The following is a 23946-nucleotide window of genomic DNA, read 5'->3' as shown; positions in this document are numbered from 1 at the left end:
GAAATATAAGGGGAAAAATGTAGCAGATTGTGTCTTGTTCTTTTCTTATCACTAAAGGGTTGTAAGCTGTCTACTCTGAGGATGATGATATTAGAAGAGACAGGAAGGCAAAAAAGAATGGACAGCATATTGGAAGCACAGGAGTGAATGAAAGGAACGAGAAAAAAAGAGTGAAGGCAATATGAAGAATAGAAAATAGTTAAATGTATGGAATGGATGGAAGAAGAAGGTATAAAAGAGAAGGAGGAAGAATGACTGTAATGGGTGGATAAAATGTAGGTAGAATGACGGTGAGATGGATGGGAGGGAGTAGCGAATATAGAGAGCATGAAATGAGGAAACTGGAGAAAAGGTGAAATAATGACGAGAGGAACAAGGGATGGTGAGAACAAACACTGAGAACAAATAAGAAATTAAGAAATATGTGTGACAGTAGAATAGAATGATACATTGGTGGATGAAAGAAATACAAAGAGTTCCCAAAAAGAATGAAAGCAGGACAGAGGTCATGCTAAACTTTAAAAAAAAAAAAAAAGTAAAAAAGAAAAGCGGATTGTAAAAAGAAAAAACTAAAAGGGATCAAATAAGGTGTGGAAAGACAGCAGAGGATACTGGGAATACTTAGCTCCTTCCACTGGAAACATCCCAAAAATTCTCCAAGGCCAATCTTGAGTGCTTGCACTAAAAACTAAAAGAGATGCCTGAGTCATATCGATTGTTGGAGCTGCTGGGAGACGGTCTGAAAACAGGAGATTGTCATGGAGAAAAGGACAAATCTGGAGCCGTGCTGCTTATTGCAACTTTTTTTTTTTTTTTTAAATCTTCCACCTCTTCGTTCAATTTCTCAAGACAGCTGAGGTAATTTAAATCGATACCAAGTCCTTCAATTACAGACAGACTGACAACAGTTTGCAGAGAAAGGAAATGGATTTTTTTCCTGCCCATCTGTGAGCCAAGGCCAAATCTGATGGCCCGAACAGCAGCGCTGCAGCAAAGTGCTTAACAGACATCCTTGGTTCCTCCTTAACTCCTGAACCTCAGTGTTGCTTTTCCTCCATAAAACACTAAGCTTGTATCTGTATATTTTTCAGTGATTTCTGGGGGGAGGTACGACAATGGCCGTGGAGCAGCGAGGCCTAAAGCTGACCTCTCTTGGTATTAATGAGACGAGGAAATAATCTTAATCTGCATGACCTGATCCTGTAGGGAGGTATGTTTAAAAATGTATGCATCAACATGTTAGGATATTGATGAAACCATCCTTGTAAGATATGCTGACTTACACACAGCACTTAAACGACCCCACACACGTGCACACTGGCCCACACTTCTTATCTGTGCACCGCCCTGTCAACAGATGCACAGGCAGAAAATTGTAAATATTTGGCAACGCCGTGTCCCTGAAAGACGAGGCGCGATAGCCCGAGGCAATTCATACCACAATTGCTTTTTTTTTTATGAACTAATATGTTCATAGTTGTTGCTTCCAAATGACTCAATAAATATCCAATACTTCCTTGGAGACGGCCTTGACCCCGTTGTCTGAAAGAGTTCTTTTCACAAGCACCGGTTTCCCCAACACGGTTAAACGTAGGCAGCAGCTCACTAAAGTGGCAATTACTGTTTTGACATCAATTCAGATCCATTAAAAAAACAAAAATAAAAAAATTAAAAAAACTGCCGTGTTTTCAAAAAGGCAAAATGGACAATTACCGAGACAAATAAAGTGAGCCACCAAGAGTGAAAAATAAGACTCCCCCGGCATAATAATTCAGCTTAATTAAAGGAGCAGCCGCCTGCAAAAGGCCATTTAAAACAACAGGCCCTTTCTCTCACCTCAGGAGGTATTAGCCGAGTTAAAGGCAGTGGGCTAGATTATAGAAGTCTTTAGCCTGACCTCCAAAGCTTCTTTCCCCCTCATCTATATTTATATGAAGGAGCGGCACTAATTTTGCCCAGTAAATCAGTGTGCACATTTCGTTCTGACCTCCAGCTTGACACTGAATTAAACAATATCAGGGCCCGAGAAGCCCACTTTAACAAGCCTTAAATTCCTCCGTCCAATCCATCAGCGGGGATATTTCTGACACACGCAGGGAAGAGCATGAAATAAGGCAATTATTGAACCCTTCAGCCCATTTTTACGGCTTGGCTGACTGGCACGGTGCAGCAAGAGCCACAGAGTGTGCGTCTTGAGATGATTCTTGTCGATAGGGACGCTAAAAAATGAATACCTTGCAAATAAATTTCAGTAGCAAACAGTTTCCCTTAATATTACCCCCATAATACATGTCCCTTCCATGTCACTCCAGACTGTATGGAAAACAAAGATGTGGAGAAAGCCCAGTGGAGTCTCCTCGACTTTGTCCAGCAAAGAACAAACACAAGTAGCTGCCGTTTACGAGTTCACGAGAGTCAGTTTTCTCCTGGCGTTCCTCTCTGGTGCATACATGGAGAACAAAAAGCGCTTTGTGTGTGTGTCTTTCATGGAGGTGGCAGTCAATCCGGTGAGTCTGGGCGTCCTCTCGGATCGCCTGACATATAATCCATCACACAGTCAGAGTGTCTGACAGGAAGAGGTCTCAGTCAACTCCGTCTCTGTGCCACTAAGACAGGGTCTACCAAGGACAGTCACTCCTCCCGTCTCTTGGGAAGACATACACTCCAACTTTATTATAGGGAATGAACGCAGGCCATTTGTGAAGACTGATGGACACAAACACACTCAAACTGTAGATGAAAAGCAGGACAGAAAGCCACAGGGAAGGTTTGTAGGCTGTAGAGAACAGTTTGAAATAAACACGCTAAGCATGTAAGGCGTGGGTAGTGAAAACCTCGGCTCAAACTTTTAACATTTCAAAGATTAGTCCAGATGCATAGTGATGAACCAGACGTCGTCTTTAAGTTACTGACGATGTTGCAGTTATAAAATCAGGACTTCATTAGAGCAGAGCGACAGTCTGGAATGGCTGCAACTGAAAGCGAGTCAACACATCATCCTAATGGGCTGATTTTCACAATATCACAATTTCTGAGGCATTTAGCCATCTGACAAAAGTAACACAAATATATGGATGAGACCAGCTTTATTGGGAAGTCAGCTATATTAATCTCCACTTGTGCTTGATTTATTTATTTTTTTATATAAAAAGCAGCAAAAAAAAAAAGTAACCTCGGAGCATGTTCAGATCACCTCGGACCATTTGTGTCTAGTTTAGGGTTTACATTCGATCCCAAACTGCATTAGTGCTTTAGTCCAGCTTCCAAAAAAAGCTCAATTTTGGTGAAACTAACATGTATCTTAATAGTAGTTTTAATCAGACTAACACAATGTATGCTCACTAAGACATCTGAAGATATCATATCGAACCCTGTAAGGTTGAGTTTTGACGTGTTCAATATTGAACCAATTGAAAACAAACTTCTATCAAACCTATCCTGCAGCTGATGGCTCATCATTTTTTTGACAAATTTCTTTTTTCCTGATCCCAGCTTCTGTCTTACAGGACAGTAAACAGGATATTTTTGTAGACTGGGCAAATTATTGGTCGATCCGAAGCAAAAACACACAGACACGAATAAAGAAAATATCCCCAGTTACTTGGAAATGATCTTGTGTTTTATAACCGAAGTTACCTCAGCTGAACTGTTTTTCTGCTGTTCTGCATGTCAACAGTGTTAAAGGGTGAAGGGCGGACTGCACAACCTGTTGACGCTCCGTTCTCACACCAACATCCCATTTCTCCAGAAAAAAAAGCAGCGGCATCACTAACATTCTTCTCCCTGAGCTCCCAACTTTTTGTCTGCTTTAAAGCAAATGCACTCTGATGTGAGGAGGACAAACGCGAGCAAGTCACTTGGAAATATTCGTTTTTAATCTCTCAGATTATATACACAGGTTTCAGATATCAATATACACAATTCATGATTATTAAAAAAAAGATAAGAACAATTCTTTTCTTGATTCCTTTTCTCGAGGCTTCGATGAGAAGCTTTTACAAAACCGTTCAGCCTTCATTTATTAGGCACAGATTCAAGCAGGAGATAGACTGTAAATCAGAGTAGCACTTCAGAAAGAAGACATGATGTACAAATTTAGAGTGGGACTTCCAGACACATAAGGTTTTTTTTTTTGTAACAAACATGGACAATGAAATCAACGCACTGGCTTAACTGGTCGCTGTAGAATTTCAAATAGTTGTAGTTACATGACGAGCCATTGAGGGAGTTCCCAGATTGAATGTCTTTCTTGCTTAATTAATTAAAAATGCCCCAGTATGCAGAGAAAATGAAGAACGGAATGCACAAAGTGTCGAGTCTCCATCCGGAAGTCATGAGAGCCGACGGGATTTCATCATATGAAAGAATAACCCTGAAAGTGAGGGTGATTTCCCCCCAATCATTATAGGTTTAATGAGGAAAAAAATATAATCAAAGCAATTAAAAGAAGCAAATTTGAGGAAATGAGTCCACAACGGCTTAATTCTATACGCCATCCATCCGCTACTGAGATATGGATGATGAAGTAAGAAACTTGTGGTGTTTAAGAAAAAAGCAAAGGCCTCTGAGAGCAAAGGCTTGAGGTTCTGGAGGTCCGTATGTGTAAGAAAATGCTGGTGGTGATGATGTGTTGTCGGTAACATATGCTACTGATGGGCAGACATACACAGTCATCTATTTCTTAATGGCGGCCACCGCCTTCTTGGCAGCGTCATCCAGGTTGTCGGCCGCTGTGATGGGCAGGCCGCTATCCCTCAGAATCCTTTTAGCCTCGAGGACGTTGGTCCCTAACAGACACGAGAAAACACACTGTTAGAACATGCAGCTACAACAACGACAAAAAGAAATGTCTTAACAAGGCTGAACCTGCTCTGCCATCTGCACCAGTGTTAAAAAGCCAGGCAGTGTGAAAGAGGAAGAGCTCCTCCAGAGGAATCAATCCACACAGACAGATGGGTGGAGTTATGGGTCAACGGTGGCACATTTCCACTGCTGATCTGAGAGCAGTTGTAACTGTGAACAATGGGCAGAAGGGCAATTTGTGTGTGTGTGGGTATGCCCCCCCCCCTCCCCGGCTGCAGCGAGGTCAGGAGTAGCAGGTGCTGGGTGACACGCTGATGATCATGCCCCTGGTAGACCCGAAACCAAGCACACACAGAGAGGCTCCCTGAGACGCTGTGTGTAGCCCTTAGGCTCAACACACTGAACTGGCTGCCTCCCAGCGAAGCGCGCTGCTCAGCCAAACGAAAGCCTGACAGTCCTGTCACAACACAGGGCAGGGGGGCGCCGTGGTGGGCGGAAAGGACACCGAGGGGGAGAGGAGGACGAGTGTGAAGAGAGGTGGGGGTGACTGGTAAAGAGAGGGCAACAGAGTAAAGGGTCAAATGATGCAGAAACTCCCTCCGCTGCTAAAAACAACAGAATCCAGCTGCATGTGTGGCATTTACAGAGTTTGCACACGACTATGGTCATTTACAGAATCTGTCTGGGAGCTTTCCACCTTTAAATCTGTATCTCAAATTACTTCCCTATATAAAATATTTGTACATGTATGTATATATAACAAAAAGGTTAAAAAGTGCAAAACAAGTGGGGATTGTTGACCATTTATTTATTTAAATCATTTTAAATTTGGTGGATTAATTACTGAGAAGCTTGACTTACTCATCATACAGCTACGTAAATGTGCTCCATTACAAGTGAGAGTTCTGTATTAAAGATGCCTGCTAAGGTAAAAAAAACAAAAACATCTGTATCAACAGCAAATACCGATGATTAATGGAAAAGAAGAAGAAAAAACATGCATGAGGGAAACATCTGTGTTCAGGTTCTGCAGCTTTGACTTCTTGATCTGGGATCTTTGAGCATTTTTGCAAAGCTCGGGTGAACTTTTGAGGGATAAAGAATCATTTGTTGGGGCTGTAAAGAGCTCGCAGGAATCTGAAACGTGAGCCTATCTTCTCAGAGCTTTTTGTGAAATGTCAGGAGCCAAAAAGGTCAGAAAAAAACAAGTTTAGTCCTCAAGAATTTGTTGGAATATAAAAGTTACTCCAATGAAGGGTTAGACACACAAATGGGATTCAGCTAAACTTTTTATCCACTTATTTTTTAATTTTTTAAATGCATTAAAACCCTTCTCAAGTCAGCTCCTGAAGGTTAAACAATGTCATCTGTGTAAAATTAGCAACAAAGTGCATCAACTTTTGCATTATTTGGGCAGCTTTTTGCTAGACGTATGTAAAAGGCTCAGACGATTTGGATGTGATACCTTTCAACGTGGAAAATAACTGTATGTGCACCTAAAAAGCTGCAAAGTTTGGCGCCTCCCTGCATTCACTCTGAATGAGCGGAGGTGTGTGAGCATGCTCAGATGCTTACAGGTTGACCTCGGCTCTCCTGGCTGGCGTGTAATTAAAACGGCATGACATGCGAATTCTCCTGAGACCTGGCCGCCCTGATCAATAGACCTTTCATGAGGAATTCTATTACCAGTGCCACTTAGCGCCTAATATTTCATCTCTTTTGTCCAGCCATATAATAAGTCATTCCAAACACATTTTCTGCAGGCTCGCACTCCAAACAATCAATTCTGCAATGCAATTAATTAGAATAAGAGCAGGAAGAGACCTCGCTGTGGCGCACAGACAGGGGATAGGGTGTCTCCAGTTGTTTTCTCATCAAACGGCAGAGGGTGTTCTGGGTGTACGTGGGTCTCGATTGCTGCCGCTGTCGCTCACAGCGAGAAGAGCGGTGCGGTGCCGTGTACTTCACATTCAACAGGCTGAAATAGGAATCGCACTTGGACGGATGGATCCACAACAACACACTGACAGACTAATCTATAAGGGAACTAAAACAACAAACTTAAAAAACAACACTTGACAAACTCACAGCAGGGGAAGCTGCCACATGGGCCTCACAGATGCACGGTATAAAAGATGATCCAAAAAAGACAAATCTGCCCATGGAAAACACATTCAGGAGCAAAACAGAGCAAACAACACACGCATTTTTTTGCCATTCTTCTTTTCTTTTTGCAGAGCGTAAATATTCATGAGCAACAACACTTTGTGTCGCACTGCTTAAAGGATGCATCTGTGCTACCTGCGATTTCCATGTGCAGTGAGAGGGGAGAGGGAGCGACATGGCTGTGGGAGTGTGAAAGAAGAGTCATGCATCGCTGTGGTGTGAGCCAGACAGCTGGCTGCAGTTCTTTTGTGAGCCGTAAGGAGCACTGATAGCTCACAGCGGCAGAGGCGAGGACCTGAGCCCCTGCCTGTGGAGTGTGTGACTGTGTGTGTCGAGATGTAGAAGTACATTCATACGTGTGTGTGTGTTCACCTGCAGCCACTAGGTGCTGCCAGAGACCTACTCACAGTCTGGATGCATACAATAAAAGGCATTTACACACCAAGTAGCGTTTTTCCTCTTCAAACTATTGTTCCATATGATTAATTATAAAACCATGGAAAATAAATTGAGCAAAAAAAAGAAGGTTGTTGCTGCTCTTAGGCAGAAAATGGTCAGAATATCCCCTGCTGTCAGGGTTTAAAGGTCTTATTCACATGATGATGATGCGACTAAATGAGGCTAGTTGCTTCATAAAAGCATCATTTGGATTTGAAAACATTCGATTCCTTTTCAAACTGCTAAAATATGCATGCGCTGGCCAACTTCGAAAAGCTCGACAGAAGAACAGCAGAGAGCAGGCAGCACGTAGTATTTAGCCATGTGATGTACTGCCACTTTACAACACATTTCTGCTTGACCTCTGCTCTAATTAGCCAGCTCACTTGTGACAATTGTGAGAATGTCACTTTAATCTATGAGTCAATTACAGGCCACTCCATTTCAACAGCACAATAATGTCCGTAGCTCTGCTAATTCTTCCTCTGGAGGAGCTCTGTTGATGCTGCAGTCTTTCTTAACAAGCTGAGAAAAAGACACTATCTGCTGTAATCTTTGACATGTACAGACAATTTGAAGTTGCGCTTGTTCCCCATATGTCAAGGAGAAGATAGAGAATGTGCGCTATATAGAATTTTTGCATCTGTGAAGTAGAAATATAAAAAAAAGACCAACATAATATTTTCTGTCGTTCAGTCTGCGGAGGAGGCACAGAAACGGGGACCTCATTTAGAGCCTCTCCCTTTCATTTCAATTTGATTGTTTATGCAGTCACGACGATGTAAGTAGATGCACATATGGACAAAAACACAAGACTTAAGCACAATGGAGAATAGCAAGACTACTCATTTCCATCTGCAGCAAGGTAAAATAAGACAAAGATAAAAGACAAACCATTTGAATTATGCAGATACACGTGAATTAACAGTGTTGCAGTCTTGATGTTATTTCACCCCTTGCCTAAGATGAGCCTTAAAGGTTTTATTTATTTATTTATATATATATATGTGTGTGTGTGTATATATGTATATGTGACCGGTAATTCTCATAATCAGGATCAAGCACTGAGAGTATTCCCTTCGCAGTCCAAGATGAACGAACCCCGCTACTGCGTGTCAAACATCAAATGCTTCTGATCTGAACGCAGAGCAGGGTGCTGCTCAACAGAGCAGATGCTGTCTTCTTTGATGTTCCAGCCAGTCATTAATGAAAGTTTTCATGTCTCTTAAACGGTCTAGACTGCTGTTTAAGAAAGACACGCTACAGCTAAATCCATGATATCTAAAACCCGGTCTTGTGAATTACATCTCCATCTTTGTTGCTTCTGACAAAGAGCCTCAGTGTGTCGACCAATGGCATCACCGTGTTCTGTATTTTCTGAGAATTCCTAGACATTACTCAGAGGCCAAGGACATGAGATTCACAAGATATAATATAACACATACAATCACACATATAGTAAATATTTTACTCAAAATCTGGACTGGTAAAACAGGTGAAAAAGCAGCCAGTGTGTATGGTTTGAATGTGCTGTTTCGTTTTATAGCTGCAGCAGATGGCCTGTTAGCTATAATGACACTGTCAAGACTGAAGGAGTCATCTCAACCTTCCTAACATCTCACATCTCTTTTTAATTAAACGAGAGGGTAAATTTAAGGAGAAGGCAGCCTCCACTCTTGGACAGACAGTTGGGGAATGGCTCAGCAAATCAATAGGTTGGGGAAACACAGTTAAGTGAATGCAGTTACCCTTTTCTCTGGACCCTGAGGACTGTTTATAGGATACTTTTTTTTTCTGTGGCAGACAACATCCTCACAGTGCAATACAATATGTCCATATTCACTCTGTAGCCAAAGAGGGCAGTACTGCACTTCATCAGATATCTCCTCCTCTCCATACCAGATGTATTTGTGAGTTTAAGAGCATACATCTGTTGTTTTTCTCCTGAATCTGTATTTTATGATTACACAATGGATATACACCAGCATCAATGCTGCAGCTTAGTCAATTTTAGATTAATTCACTTCCAACATCAACTAATATCATCCCTGACAACATTCAAACCACATGGCTATTCTCCTCCACATTTGGGAATACATAACTCACCGCCAATGCAATCAACCCCAGCCTTTTAAAAGAGCCTTTCCAATTAAAAGTGTGCCTGTTAATCCATTCTGATCCTGTTGAAGAGCGCTGGGCCGTTCTCACTGCCCTGCAGTCAGCCAAGGAAGCTGAGCTGATTGATTCTGAACCAATTCTCTCCGCAAGACTGCAGCCCAGGATGTAATGACCCAAAACCAAAGCTTGGTTTAGGCCCTGGCCAGGGAAACATGGACTGACCGTCCAACAGTACTGACCTTATGGACTGTTTGTGAGTCAGGCTGAATTACGTGGCCCTAATAGGACAAATGTCTTGTAACTAATTGTGCATCTCTTTCCATTGCGAATCTAGTCCCTTCTGTGGCAACAAATCTCGACACTTGTGAGCTGTCACTTCTCAAACGTTAGGTGTTTTATGCTTTTTTTTGTTGTTTTTGTTAAGCTTGACAATTTTGGAGTGACATGTTGTTTAATTTAAGCTGAAACCACACATTTGCTCTATTTATTCTTTATTTTTAGTTGTGATGTAGGTGAAATGGTGTGATTGGAGGCACTACAACACACTTGCTTGGCATTCTCCTTTCTGTTTAAGAGGAGGTGGTGCAATTGACAGAGAAAACTAAACCTTTCACACTCTGCTATGCTCCAATCAGCCGTGTCCATTCTCGGCGACACTACCCTTACACAGAGCTCAGATGCCCTGACCTACAAAGTATATTAGCAGTGTGTGCAGACGTACAGTGAAAAGTGCTAAAAGCTAACACACACCCTTCCCTACACTTTGCTCTGGACACATCACTCAGCAGGACCTTGACAATTAAGCTAACCGCTAACTGGCCCCATGCCTCAGAGAGTCACAGCCGCCATCCCACACACACACACACACACACACACACACACACACACACACACACACACACACACACACACGAGCGTGAACAGGTTTCATTAGCATATACAGGTGAAAGGTGACTCAATCAGTGCTGTCTCAACCGTTACTCTGGCTGCCGCTAATGACAACTGCGGCAGAAAGTGACATGTATGAGAAATGCACTGCTGTTTTTACGGGGTCACTGGGCCACGATGAAGATGGATGGGCCCCAGCGAGTACAGCAGTGATAATATAATGGCTCCAAAGTTTAATACAACATGGACCTTCTCTGTACAGTCCCAATTCAAAAAGGTTGGAACACTGAGTAAAAGCTACAGAAACCAGAATGCAATGACTGTTAAATCTTGCAAACCAATATTTTATCCACCACTGCCCATGCAGTGATTTCCGTGACGGAACCATGCCTGTTCAAAATGCAGTGCTGCCTGAGGGCCCAAAGATCATTGACATCCAATATTGATCGCACGTCTCTGGCGCACAGAGAGTTTCACCAGATTCTCTGAATATTCATTTTGTAATTTAAAATTGTAATCTTATGTTGAGAAAAATGTCTCCACCACTTGTAGGCACAGTTTTTTTTAGCCTCTACCCGTCTTTACTACTGAGAGACCCAACCTCTCTAAGGTGCTCTTTTTACACCCAAACATGTTGCTGATCTGTTGTGAATTAACCAAATTAGATGTAACATTTTCGGCCAGCTTCTTTTTAGTTCCTTTGAAACGTGTTGCTGTCATCAAAATTTATTACGAGCTTTCATTCTTCATGAAATAATTAGGGCTGGGCGAGTTAACTCGTTATTGTTGCGTTAACTCAATTATTTAACGCCGATAAATATTTTATCGGCGTTTATTATAGGTTTAATTTAAAAAATAAAATACAATTATTTAATTTAAAAAAAAAAAAAAATTTTTTGGGGGGGCTTTTGTGCCTCTAATGGATAGGAAAATTGATTAGAAGGTCTACAAATACAAAAATGCTTCCAAATATATTGTGGGACATATTTGTGAATGGAGACAGTCTGAATTCCATGTTTATTTGCATGGTAGAGGTTTTATGTAGGCCATGGCAAGATAAACACTGAATCATGATCAGTGACAAGGCACAGAGGTGTGAGCCCGGTAGCATGTCATAACTTTTGAGGCCAGTATCATTAGCCATGTCATGAAATCCTCATTATGGTAAAGTGTTTTCATTACAGGCTAGATGGTGATCAATGGTCCACATTTTTTTTTTTGGGGGGGGGGGGGGCAGATTATGGACTGTGGAGAGTGGGAGCGTCAGCTGGGAGCAGCCTACTCTCCGCAGTTCAGAGGTTAAACGTACGGTAGTTTTCTTTGTGTGTGTGTGTTGTTTTTTTTACCTTCAAGCCTGACCACCAGCGGTACCTTCAACTCCAACTCTCGACAGGCTTTGGTTATGCCGTTGGCAATGATGGCACAGTTGACGATGCCCCCGAAGATGTTGACCAGGATGGCCTCAACCTATGAATGAGGAAAACGATTAAAACCAAAAGCTAATTACCGAAGAAAATCTCATATCATGCCATTTCTGTGGAATAGCAGATAGTCGGCACTAAAAAGAAAGATGAACATACTAAAGCACAATTAAACATATCCAACCCAGCCGCAAACACACTCAGACCAACATTAACTGCTGCCGAGCTAACACCTCCCTACTGAGGAAAATAATAGAGCACGAGCGACTTTTGTGTACAGAAGGTCAGACTGATGGTAGCGGCGGGTGAAAGAGGCAACAGCGAGATCAAATAATAAAAAGAAGTGAAACAACAGAGGCCGAACACCTGGGTGGTTTGAAAATAAAAATAAAAATCACATGAAAAAGTACATATGAGACATAAAGAGTATCAGGAATCCTCAGTGGCCAGCAGATCAAAACATTAACGCTCACCTTGTGGATGACCATCTTTACTTTGATTTGCAAATGTTAAGATGTAGCTGCTCCGCTATTAAGGACAAATTGAATGGTACACTGTGCCAAACTCATCATCTGTACTATGCTTATTTCAACCGTCTTGCAAGTTCTTTGGACAAGATATCCTAAACTTTCTCTCAAAATGAGCAACTGAAACTGATACCAATAAGCAGGGAAGCGAGGCAGCTCGAGTGTGTGAATGTGTGTGTGCGATCACACTAACAATCTAGCACTTGGTAATTACCCTGGCTAGCTCAGTGGAAAAGTAGACTTAGAGCACACAGGATTAATCCTCCATGTTTGTTTATAATCACTGCTAATCTGTTAGCGCCGATTTGGATGAGCGGCTTGTGGGGGTGTGTGCGTGCCAGTTGTGAATGTGTATGTTTTCCTTGTGTGGTAATGATGTTCACAGGGAGAGAAGATCAAGGACTTGGATAGCTATCAGAACGACAGCCATGGCATTGTCCTCGACATGCTATCCAAATGAGCATCACCTCATGAAGAGCGGCGAACGACACAGGAGCCAGAAGGAGAAACACAGATGTAGGCAGCAGCACCGCAAAGACTCGTGCAGGAAGCCGAGCAACCAGGACACACAGAGAACCCGTTTCATGCTGATTAGGTTTATTATGCCGGGATGTGACCAGGGATGCAAGAAAAACAAGGGGAGAGACAGGTATCATGACAAATGAACATGACTCAGATGTTCCAACGCAAGATGAGGAGAATCTAATGAAACATGGCAAAATAATGGATGGAGATGGAGGCAAAGAAAGTCAGTCATCAGGTTCTCTCTTTAAAAAAAAAAAAAAAGATAAAAATTGAGCATTTAAACTAAGGTGCCCATTTAAATCAAGGTTCGACTCATCAGTAGGTTAATGGGAGTGTTTGTCACAGGGGACTTGAAGTGGAGTATGTGTTCCATGTTTATTCAGTCCAAAGGGAAAAACTCTCCACCAAAATTATAATAATTCTGTCTGTATATAAGCCAGCCACTGATTCTTGGCAGCACTGAACACAATCTCTTCAGCAAAACCATTATTTTCCAGTGTATATTTTTGAAAGACCCTCTGGCGAAACGGCTCCACATTTTGGTCCAGTTTTCCCACATAATGGAGAGACTAATATAAACATGCGCAAATTCAAAGCAGCAAAAACCTCGATGCACTTACTTATTCCCGAGCACACGCTGCACAACCATGAGTGCAGCTTTAGATGAATGAGGTGAATTTGGAAATTGGGGGAAAAAAAAAAAGCTACGGTTTCTAAAGAAAACTACAACCGTGTGCTGTAATAGTGAGCAGTGTGTGAAATTACTGCATGTGAGAGAAATGATGCCAACACTGGTTCTCTAACCTCAGGTTCTCGTTGACAGGAAGGTGTGATCTGCAGTTCTCAGAGTGCGTCTACATCTTTAATTCTTTCTGGCATTTTCCTTCCATGTCCTTCCTCGTGACCCGTGTGTGAGTTTTCCACAGACAATCAAGGCCCACGGCATTGAGAGCTTTCCTGGTACAACCATAAATTTATCACGTTTTTTTTTTTTGTTATGCTTCGAATATAATCAAACGCATCCAGAAGGTTAGGCCCAGAAACCCAATTCCTAACTTTTAGTCTGACCACCGGCAATCTGCAAAATAGGTAAAGATCAATTATAGAGTAGTTGTGTTGCCACTGAACAAAGAATTTTTTATTCCTTAATGCACTCATCATCCAGCAAGACCAGGAAATGCAACGAGCAGCGCATCAACAATGGATTAAATTCATCCGATATGACAGAGATGTCTGAGTGTTTCTAAAATTATAGCTTGCACATGAAGGAGTGTTTTCATCAGGAGAACCATGCTACAGAGAATTTTGAGTGGTTGAAAGTCTGCATTTTCTGTCACAGTTCTTTGGCGTCACACATGCACACATACATCCTCCCCTCTGTTACAGGGTGTCCCACTGGGGGGCAGCAGAGATTTAGATGCCATTTGCAGCCACACTACAACAGGCTCTATTCTCCCCATATCTGCAGCTCATTTTTCAACTCTGTCTCCATTGGGAAGAACCATATTTCTTCCATTCATGCATCTCCTATTGACACCCATATATATTAATGATACATAAGATAAGATTTATGTTGCTTGGCACAAAGGTAAATGCAGTTTTTAGAAATATGAATGTGGGAGGGACCAAGCTGCACTTTGCTGCAAGTTTTTTTTATTTTTTTTTTTTATTCCTCCTGGTCTTTGGTTTACATGAACATACAACTTATTCTCCAGCTACAAAGAAACAGAGATTTGTTGAAAGTGTACTTCACAACCTTTTTAAAAGACACTATGGTGTGGCCAGAGTTAACAGCTTTTCACTGAAAGTGCTGAAGACAATGATGACACAAGAGTGCGACAGGCAAGAATGCGTTTATCTGATTCTTTTTATTTTAAATCGCATGCTTTCCTGAATGACTAATTTCCAACAACATTGTATATGCCTTTATTAAGCATAGTGTCCCTTTTGTGTTCCCGCATAATGCACCCATACAAAGAAAATACATCATCCTCATCACCAAGATAGCACACTGTGCGGCTTTTAAAGGCTTCAGTAATGAGCTGGTCGAAAGGCTGGGAGCTGAAATTGGCATCAGTCGTCTTGGTTTGATACCTGCTCCAATCAAAAGTAGCACAGTTCTCTGCTCCATTCAGGCTCTCGGCATCTCTGACATCCAGCTCTAAAGGTATGAAATAGCCCTGCATGCTTCAATCCGCCTAAAATCTTCGACATCACACTCAGAAGCATTTTACCTCCTCTAACGGAAGAATAGTCTCTCTCCTTTAAGGTGCTCATTCCAGGTGAACTAAGGTGGCAGCGGGGTAGATTTCTCTCATCAGAGCTCGGCATAAAGGCATCAGGTGCAGTATAATGTGCCAGCCTGCCCTTTTTAAAGGATCTTTGTGTGTTCTTTCAGGTAGACTTACAGCACAAGCTTGTGTCTTTTACTTGGACTGGCAAAATAAATTCAAATTTTGGAAAATGGGATCATTGCTGCTGGCATTCTGATACCCTGCCATGGCTCATTTGGAGTCAAATATGGGGTAAAAAAAAAAAAAAAAAAAAAAGGCTTTCCCAGGAGAAACAGGCTTTTCTGCCTGCTTTTATACGCCCCACTAAATGCATTTGGGACAAGAAAGAAATGTAACCCAGACCATTTGACATGCTCTCATGAATCTATCCTCCAGTCTGTGAGCTTTCAACAGACGTGCCTTTGATACACGTCTGACAAAATATACAAGTGCTTTTATGGGCACAGGCGTGTCTCATAATCATACACCAGTGGCCATCCTGTATTGACTAAAATATGAAGATGGCTACATTGAAAAGCTACATTGCCGGTTAAAGACTTTCTTCTTTCGCACTGCTGTAGGGCCGACACAGCAAGCAGCAAACAAACAAGTTGTACTTTTCTCCTCCAAACTCTAACCCACGGGATAACAAATGCATTGTATTCCTCCTCATTCTGCAAAGCTCCTTCTCACAAGTTGTTGCTGAATTATCACAAAAATACACATTTTCATACCCATACCCCTGTTAAGCGCTGCTAATCTGTCTCTGCAGGAGACAAAATGGAAAGAATCTTGTTTCTTTTGTTACCAGCAAGCAGATAGGAGCAGAAAGAAGGCAGTGCTGGAGATGGGTGTGTGTCTCCTTGTGGCCTATTAAGGGCTTTTGTTCTGTCTTATCTACTAGAGACAGCCTGTACCGTCACTGCCTGTTCTGGCTGGCCTTGTTTGTTTGTTTTCGATGTGCTGGGGGCCCAGCGCTCGGGCCCCGGGGCCATAGGTTAACACGTGCAGCTTCCAAAATCAAGGCAGCCTTCCTAGCTCTAATCACTATTTTTGATGTGAGAGCACTGAAGATTCTCTTTGTGTCTGAAGTGAAACTGGAGTAAGTTACCTTACATGGTCTATGATTTTACCTGCAACATTTGAATACGAATAATTATTGCAGAGCACTTTTTCCACCTTTTAATGGAAAAGGTAAAAAGGAAAAGCAATACACGTGTATTGTCAACACAAACAAGCAATGTCCTACCTTGTTGCAAAAGGTAAACATCTCAGTCACAAGACAGCAACTTTAAATAAAGTCAAAAGTTTCACGATCATTTCATTCCTTCAAATCGTTCCCACTTTGAAATTGAGCTTCATGACAAGACTGAGAGGAAGAAAGGAAGAGCAAGATGTTTGCTCTGCTAAACGTTCTGGGAACATCAAATAAGCAATGCACACCATGTAATAAAGAAGTACATATTGCAATCTTTTATGGAATGTTTAGCAACAGTTCTGTCACTCAGAGGATCCATTTTGCCCATTCAAATGTATTCTCAGAAAGGATAGAGAGCAAGAAAGAGAATGGCAGAGGGCAGCCGGAGGAAAAAGGGGGTCTTGAAGTAAGAAAGTGAGGTGAAGTGAAACAGATGGAAGAAGAGAGATGGAGAAGAAAAGGAACAGAAAGAAGTGATGGGAAGTGATGCGGGCCCTGGCTTCTATTTAAGGCTGGGATTGGCCCTGGCAAGGAGGGATAAGAGGGAAATAATTATCCGGCCTGCTGAAGCATGACAGCTCCTTCTTGGGACTGTGGAGAGACAGGCTGAGCATTATGTCAGAGATTGGCCATGTCAGTGGCAGACAACATTTGACAGACAGCAGTGTCTGAAGTTTCACTCACGATTGGAGAAAAAAAAAACTACTGTAACAGGCAGCTGGATACCTGTTTGATGGATGCACATCGGACGCAAGGTTTCATGTGGAGGACACGGTAGTGATCACCAAACTCAGTCTACCATCCACACATGTACTCAGACGACTAATTAAAAGAGAAAAATAAAAGAAAATGGGCCATTTTCACATATGCACCGAAGCGTTGATATTTTGGACACACCTGAAGGAACGGCATGTAAGACTACTGACTGAATCATTCCAGATGGACACTGTACGGCTTTTATCCAGCCAGCTAAGTACCAGGACAGAGAAGGCGATTGTTCAGTGTGACTGTCGTTAAATTCCAGAAATACAAGCATGCAATGGGGGAAATGAACAAAACCCACAAACACTTCCTAAAGAGGAACATTTGTGATTGGAGAGATGTCAAGTTTTAGGGTCTTCTGTCAACACATTGTCAGATAAATCCATTCAAGAACAGCACGTAATTAATGACCAAAATATAATCCAGCTAATCACTATAGTATACTTTTTGCATCATATCAGGTTTCCATTGAACTCCAGATCAAAGTATTTACAGTAAGCTGAAAGCCGATGACTCAAACAGTTTATTGCGGGGTGTCCCAGCACCTTCGATGTACCTTAACACTGATTCTACGTGTCTTAGGAACTCTACTGGAAGGATGGAGCGCTCCCAGGATGAGGTCTTCCCTCATTTGATGCTTTAACAAGTTGCTCCAGAATATCCCGTAGCTGTTCAACTGGGATAAGATCTGGTAATTGGGAGGGCTATCGCACGGAATTCACATCATTATCTTGCTAATCAAACCATTTAGTTCCACAGCCAGATGGATAGAGAATGTCTCATCACAGAATAAAAGTGATAATAAGGAACAACTTTGCACAGATCTGTCAGTTCCACCAGACACTGTTAACGCAGGTTAGCTTTTCTTTTTTGATTTTGGACCCCTAGAAAAACCAAACATGAAGCTGTTGAACCTGTGTTCAACAGAAGACAAAACTCTTCCATTCTGATATGCACACGCAGCTTAATGCTGACGATTTACGATTGGAAGTTAAGTCTCCCACGGTGCTTTTCAGTGTTCCTGATGCCATCTTGGAGATTACGCAGCTTTGTCACTTGCATCCAGCTGTTTGATGTGCAGGACTTTTATGTACTTTTAGTAAAACTCATTTCACTCTAATGTAAGACTCGGGCTACTTGTCGGAGATGACATGACATGGAGTTCAAAAGAAGTACTTATGAAAAAGATCTTTGTACTGAAGGCCCTTTAAAGCCCATTTATCTCACCTTTAACAAATGACTATAATATGTAAAGAGTCTTTTTTCAAATTAAAACTCGACTGACAGCCACAGAGAAGGAAATGTTCTGCACCTATGCAGTGCCGTTTTAATCTCGGTTAGATTTTTACAAAGCATCTTACAGTGCGCTTCTCCTCCTCTTACATGCAGCTTTTTCTTATTTCATACTCACCATCAGGGGCTGCGTGGGGTTCTGAGTCTAACACGAGGACACTTCAACACACGGGGGGGCTCGAAATTGATCCGCCGACCCTCTGATGGTTGGATGACCAATCAACAACCTGAGCCACAGCCAAAAGTGGGATCTCCTTTTCAGAGAACAAACCGTGCTGATACTAACTGTCAGCAGTCTTCAGCAGCACCGTTTTACAGCCTGAACCCTGCTCGGCATCAATATGCCTAGTTCACATCCATCAACATCCTCGAGTCTTCTCACATCTGCCTGCCGAGTGCTTTATAAGCACTCAGCCACCTCCAAACCCTCCAAACCCTCCTCCTCTAGGACTCCATTTCTCTCTGCAGTCCAACCAACAGAAACCAATCAAGGTGAGGAAGGCTTTTCTTCCAGCAAAAAGAGGATTGTGGGAAGGTATGGGTGGGCGAGGAAAGGAGAGGAGGATTGGGAAGGTGACGCCTAGCAGTAGGTTATTCTCGGTGGCAGAAATAAGGCAGTACTTCTTCACTGCTTTTCAATCAATCACCCCGAGGTTCGGTAGAAGTCAAGCAAAGCCTTTACATTTTGGAGACGTTATAGAAAATGAATCGGTGGGATTGGGAAGCCTTTAAAAGCAGGAGATCAATGGTAAGACATGTACAGGTGATTGAGCTGGAGTATTGGTAAAAAACAAATTAAAAAAAGAAGATCTCTGGTTGAAAATAAAGATCTAATGAAAAAAAAAATAATTATGAGGTAAATACACATTACAGTTTTTGGGTCACTGATGGTTACGATTCGGGTATAATGACTGTTTTGGACCACATGTGATTGAGGTCTATTTCAGTCTGGGCCAGTTGGTGTTTACAGTCGGGAGATAAAAAAAAAAAATCATACAGCATGTGGTGTTTAATGTTTGCAATCATTTGCCTTCTGATTCAGCCACTGCCAGGCATTACCATTAAAATGAGCTTAAACATGTTTGACAGATGTGAGAGGCTAAAAATTATACTAATTAAACATAAACTGTCTGATATAGCAAGCCAATAAAATTCCAGTCCAATGTGTTGAGACAGAGGATTGATCTACACTCTAAACTGAGCCCATTTGAGCTCAGGCCTGTGACTGTTCAAGTTCAACAGTGCCATGCCTTGTGTTGACCTGGCTGAGTACGCGGGAAAGCTGGCAGAGAACCACTGCTATGTTAAGAGTGCTGTACTCTTGTGTCTTCTGTGTAAATAATGATCTTTGTGGTTTAAAATTCAGTTCCACTTGGATGTTCCTCCTTATCTTCATCAATCATAAGAAGGCAGAAGGTCCTCTGACGGTTAGGTAACAGATTTCAATTTGAAACAGCTACAGGAAACAATAATGTTAACCTCTTGACAGCAAAGCAAAGCACCATCATGCACCATAATGATCAGTGGAAGTTTACTCACACCACAAGAGCAGCACCAGTCTTGAACTGTGCACACGCACAGTCCATATCCTTTACAATTAGAAATCGTACCAGTCATGGCGCTTTTCACTCTCCCTGATGCCATCTCGGAGATTATGCAGCCCTCTCACTTATATCCAGCCGTTTGGTGATCATCACTTTGTGTCAAATTCTACACGAATGCAAGACTCCAGCAACTTATCAGAGGTGACATGGCAAGGAGTACAAAAGACATAGTGCCATCAATTCCACTTTTGTAATTCACATTAATAGCACAGTTTGAATTTAAGAACAGCATTTGGTGCTTCAGGCCAGATGGAATACATTTCTGAAGATGTGTTTTAGAGAAGTAGTAAATGTCACCCTTTACGCTGTATTAAATTCCAGCTTGGTATTATGACATTTTGGTGAAATAGAGTAAAGAATATCCCAAAAACTTCCTAGTTTAACACCATAATGCTAATAATAAACATATTTTTCTTCAAAATCAGTGTGTATACAGTGTGTGTGTGTGTGTGTGTGTGTGTGTGTGTGTGTGCCTTCTTTGAGTTTCCTAAAAGCCTGGAATGTTCCTCTGAAGGTCAACTTTACACAATATGCTTTGCCACATTGCACATCTCTTTTGTCATGGAGATGGTAGGCAGGCACACACAGCGTTGGCTTGGAGGCACAGGATTACTTTGTTGTTGAAGGGCATCCAGGACCTGTTAACATGCTTTGATAGCTTTGGTTAGTGAAGCAGGTACTGAGCACACAATTCAGAGGAATGGGAGGCTCACTGAGGAATTTTAAGAGCAACCCAGGGGCTGCCAAACAAAGAAGTAAAAACTCTCTGGACGAAACAAATAAACACTGATTCCCAGCTGTCCCGGCTGCATGTAAAGCAGTAGCGCAGTGTTAATCACATTAATTATTACAGTAATAATCAAGTACACCAGCCTAATGCTGTAGGTCATCAAACTTGATCACGGATACGTCATTATGGAATTGTATAACATTTTTAGGATACATTCTACACCCATGAAGCAGAGGTGTCCCAAATGAATAATATTTTTCATTTCTTTAGGACAGCATATCTCTATATACCACGGGTTTTTGCTTTTGATACCCTGCCTTTTAACTTTAAACACGAACAAGAATGCAGGGATTTCCTTATGTCTCTGAGATCTGGGCGGATAAGGCGGTTGCATTATGAAACGTGTGCCTAGTATTGTTGCTTGTTCCAAGTCAAAATCCTTGGAAGCAAAGTGTTTACAGACGTTTGAATTTGTTTTCCTCATCCACCAGAGATGGCTTTTTCTGTCATCTTCTGTAAATTAAGACCTTCCCGAACAACTCCACAGCCATGCTGTCGCTCCATCCACTCAACAAAGACGGCTGACATATTGTACTTAGCTTGAGGGGGCAGAGCGCGCTGCTGAGAAGGAAGGGCGCGCCGCATTTATAGCACAAGACAAGCTGTAGCGACATGGGATGTCTCACAATAATCGCTTGTGGTAGATTATCATTATAATGCTTTCAATAATCAGGGAGGGTCGAAGTCACACTTGAAATTTCATTAATTGAAGTTCAATCAATCGCTCAGCACACACAAATCTTTAGGGAGCTTTTACAAAATATTTTCAATTGTTTTATTCAACTGTTGGAGGGTTTAGAAACAATGCGAGACATGAATTTACTACTTGACAAGAATTATTCAAAGTAGCGATTAGGACAAAATTAAGAGAACACAGCTTTCTAATTGTGGATATTGAGCAATTACCGTGACTAATAGACTTGCTTGCTCAAAACCGCAACAAATCCTAACTTCCCAGTGGTTTCTGTGTTTGTCATTCAAAAATTTGATACTTAAGCTTACAGAAAGGTAAGGAACGTTAAAGATTACACAGAGAAAATAAGAGAGCAGGCAACAGAGAGACACTGTGCACGCTGCAGAGAGAGGAGCAGAGCACCGCCTCTGTGCTGAGCAGGGAGGTTGTCAGATGTCAGTGAGGGATGTACAACTCGTCTCCTGCTGCTCACCTCAGGGTATCCCAATGCCCCCTCCCCACACACTTGCACTCACCAACACGCACAAACCATCTTGTGGTGAGTTGGATTCAACAATTGGAGCCAGCGCAGGGCAGGGTTGTTATTCATTCCTGGAGGGTGTCGTGTCACCGCTGACAAGCAGACATAAATATTCCTCAACCCTTTCACCAAGGGTTAATGGCTGTCCATCAGATAGCCACGACACATACAGAGCAGCGTAGGCGCCGTGTAGACACACACACACACACACACACACACACACACACACACGCACTCACACAGTATGGTCACTTTCATTGGAATATACCAAGGTCACTTTTAAAGATTGGAAGAAAAAAAAAACGGGAAAGACAAGTAGCCACAGGAGGCAACGACACTCAACTTTAGCATGTTTACATGAGCCGTGGCCCTTTGGTGAATATACATCTTCCACATAAACACCTGAGATATACATAGATATTAGCATTCAGTACCACCCACATAGATTTGTGGGGGTGCTTTTTTGCTCAGTCAGAGAGAAGCTTAACTTTAAAAGTTGAATCCAGTTCTGTGTCTAGCTGTGTTGTGCTCTACTTCTGCTCAGAGCAAGAATTATTTTATTACAGTGAAAAAATGCACGATAGTAGGGGAATGGCATATATAATCACCTCAGAGACTGGGTACAACAAACCAGCAGCTGAATATAAAAGAGCCAACATTTCCCACTTTGTTCCTAATGCTGCACGGCCAATCAAAATTAATTTATTCTAATGTATGCACACAGAAGGTCAATTATCCAAATGATTCCAGTTCAGATTGCACCTGATACTGGGAGCCAATGAGCCATCGAAAGGGCAGATGGAGGTGCTTTGCAAGGCAAATCATCACCCCATCCCGCTTTTTTGTCACCTCCCTCACATTTACATGTCCATTTGTGCAGGCCATCCGCTCACCTTTGAAGTGCATTCCGCCAGTCGAAAAAACAACTTAACATTTAACTCGTGAGAAGAGAGCAGAGACACAGATAATGACGACACATGAGAAAACAGCAGTAGAAACTGTTGCTGCCTCAGCTACTTTGACCAAAAGTGTTCGGCCAACAAGGTAAGAAAGATTTACCTGAAACTCTATCCAAGCCACCATAAAGTCATTATTTCAAAAACAAACAAATTCATTCCAGGCAATTAAGAAATGGGATGTCTTTCACCTGGTTGACAGCTTGCCTTGACGTGATCACAGGCAGGATTCTCCTTAGCATCTGGCAAAGCCAGGAGAATAAAAAACTGATAATCTTTGTGAAAGTGTGCTAATTGCTCTTTGACAAGTTGACAGGAAGGAGCAATCTGTTTACAGAAATCTCTCTAGTCTCAGTTGTAGGCCCTTTGCATTAAGTGGCACTGAAATTCCAATTTTCACCTAAGTGCCTCTTATTCAGGGAAACAGTTTCCTCAAAAAACATGAGAAGATGGAGCTCCTCGGGGGCTGCTTAAAGCTGTGAGAAAAACACAAAGGCAGACGATTCAAGAAGGAGGAGATTATCACCGAATCGATGAAGAGAGATTTCACTACAGAAACTCATCTGCATGGAAAATAGAAATGACAGATGTTACATACTTCATGGTGAACAACGGGGGAAAAAGGCTTTGGACAGAAAAAGTAGGTGCACCAAAACAGAAAAAAGGTGGTGTTGGTGTTCCCATCAATATCAGAAACAGAGGGAGAGACGCCCCACATACAGACTGCCCCCTCTACAAACCCACTGATTTGTTTTTCCATTCTCATCAGAGACCAATTCATGGCTGTTATTGAATGCCGCTCAGCTTTGGCGAAATGAGTCATTTAGAAATTGATAGAACAGACACAATTTGTTCCCCAGTCTGGCTTTCTCTCCTTTCCCTGCAGCCCCTGTGGGTCCTACCAGGTCTGGGGAAGCGGGTGCTAAATTGCCAGAAACACCTAAACCAGGTCAAAACAGATGGGCACAAT

At 42.1% G+C, this 23946-nt stretch overlaps 1 protein-coding gene across 1 annotated transcript in view; it reads right to left on the bottom strand.

Moving 5' to 3' along the window:
* Positions 1 to 3853: 3853 nt before the first annotated feature.
* suclg2 (succinate-CoA ligase GDP-forming subunit beta) overlaps positions 3854 to 23946 on the bottom strand; it is a 106080-nt gene continuing 85987 nt past the window's right edge. The window contains exons 10-11 of the mRNA XM_075460413.1: positions 11760 to 11880; positions 3854 to 4787 (exon numbers count right to left, since the gene is read on the bottom strand). Of these exons, the coding sequence (XP_075316528.1) occupies positions 4675 to 4787; positions 11760 to 11880 (234 nt within the window). The 3' untranslated portion in view covers positions 3854 to 4674. The remainder of the gene's footprint in view (positions 4788 to 11759; positions 11881 to 23946) is intronic.

This window comes from Odontesthes bonariensis, chromosome 3, assembly GCF_027942865.1.
Source record: "Odontesthes bonariensis isolate fOdoBon6 chromosome 3, fOdoBon6.hap1, whole genome shotgun sequence".
NCBI classification, from domain to species: Eukaryota; Metazoa; Chordata; class Actinopteri; order Atheriniformes; family Atherinopsidae; genus Odontesthes; species Odontesthes bonariensis.
Note: the sequence above shows the minus strand (reverse complement) of the source record. Positions and strands in the feature narration are given on the sequence as shown.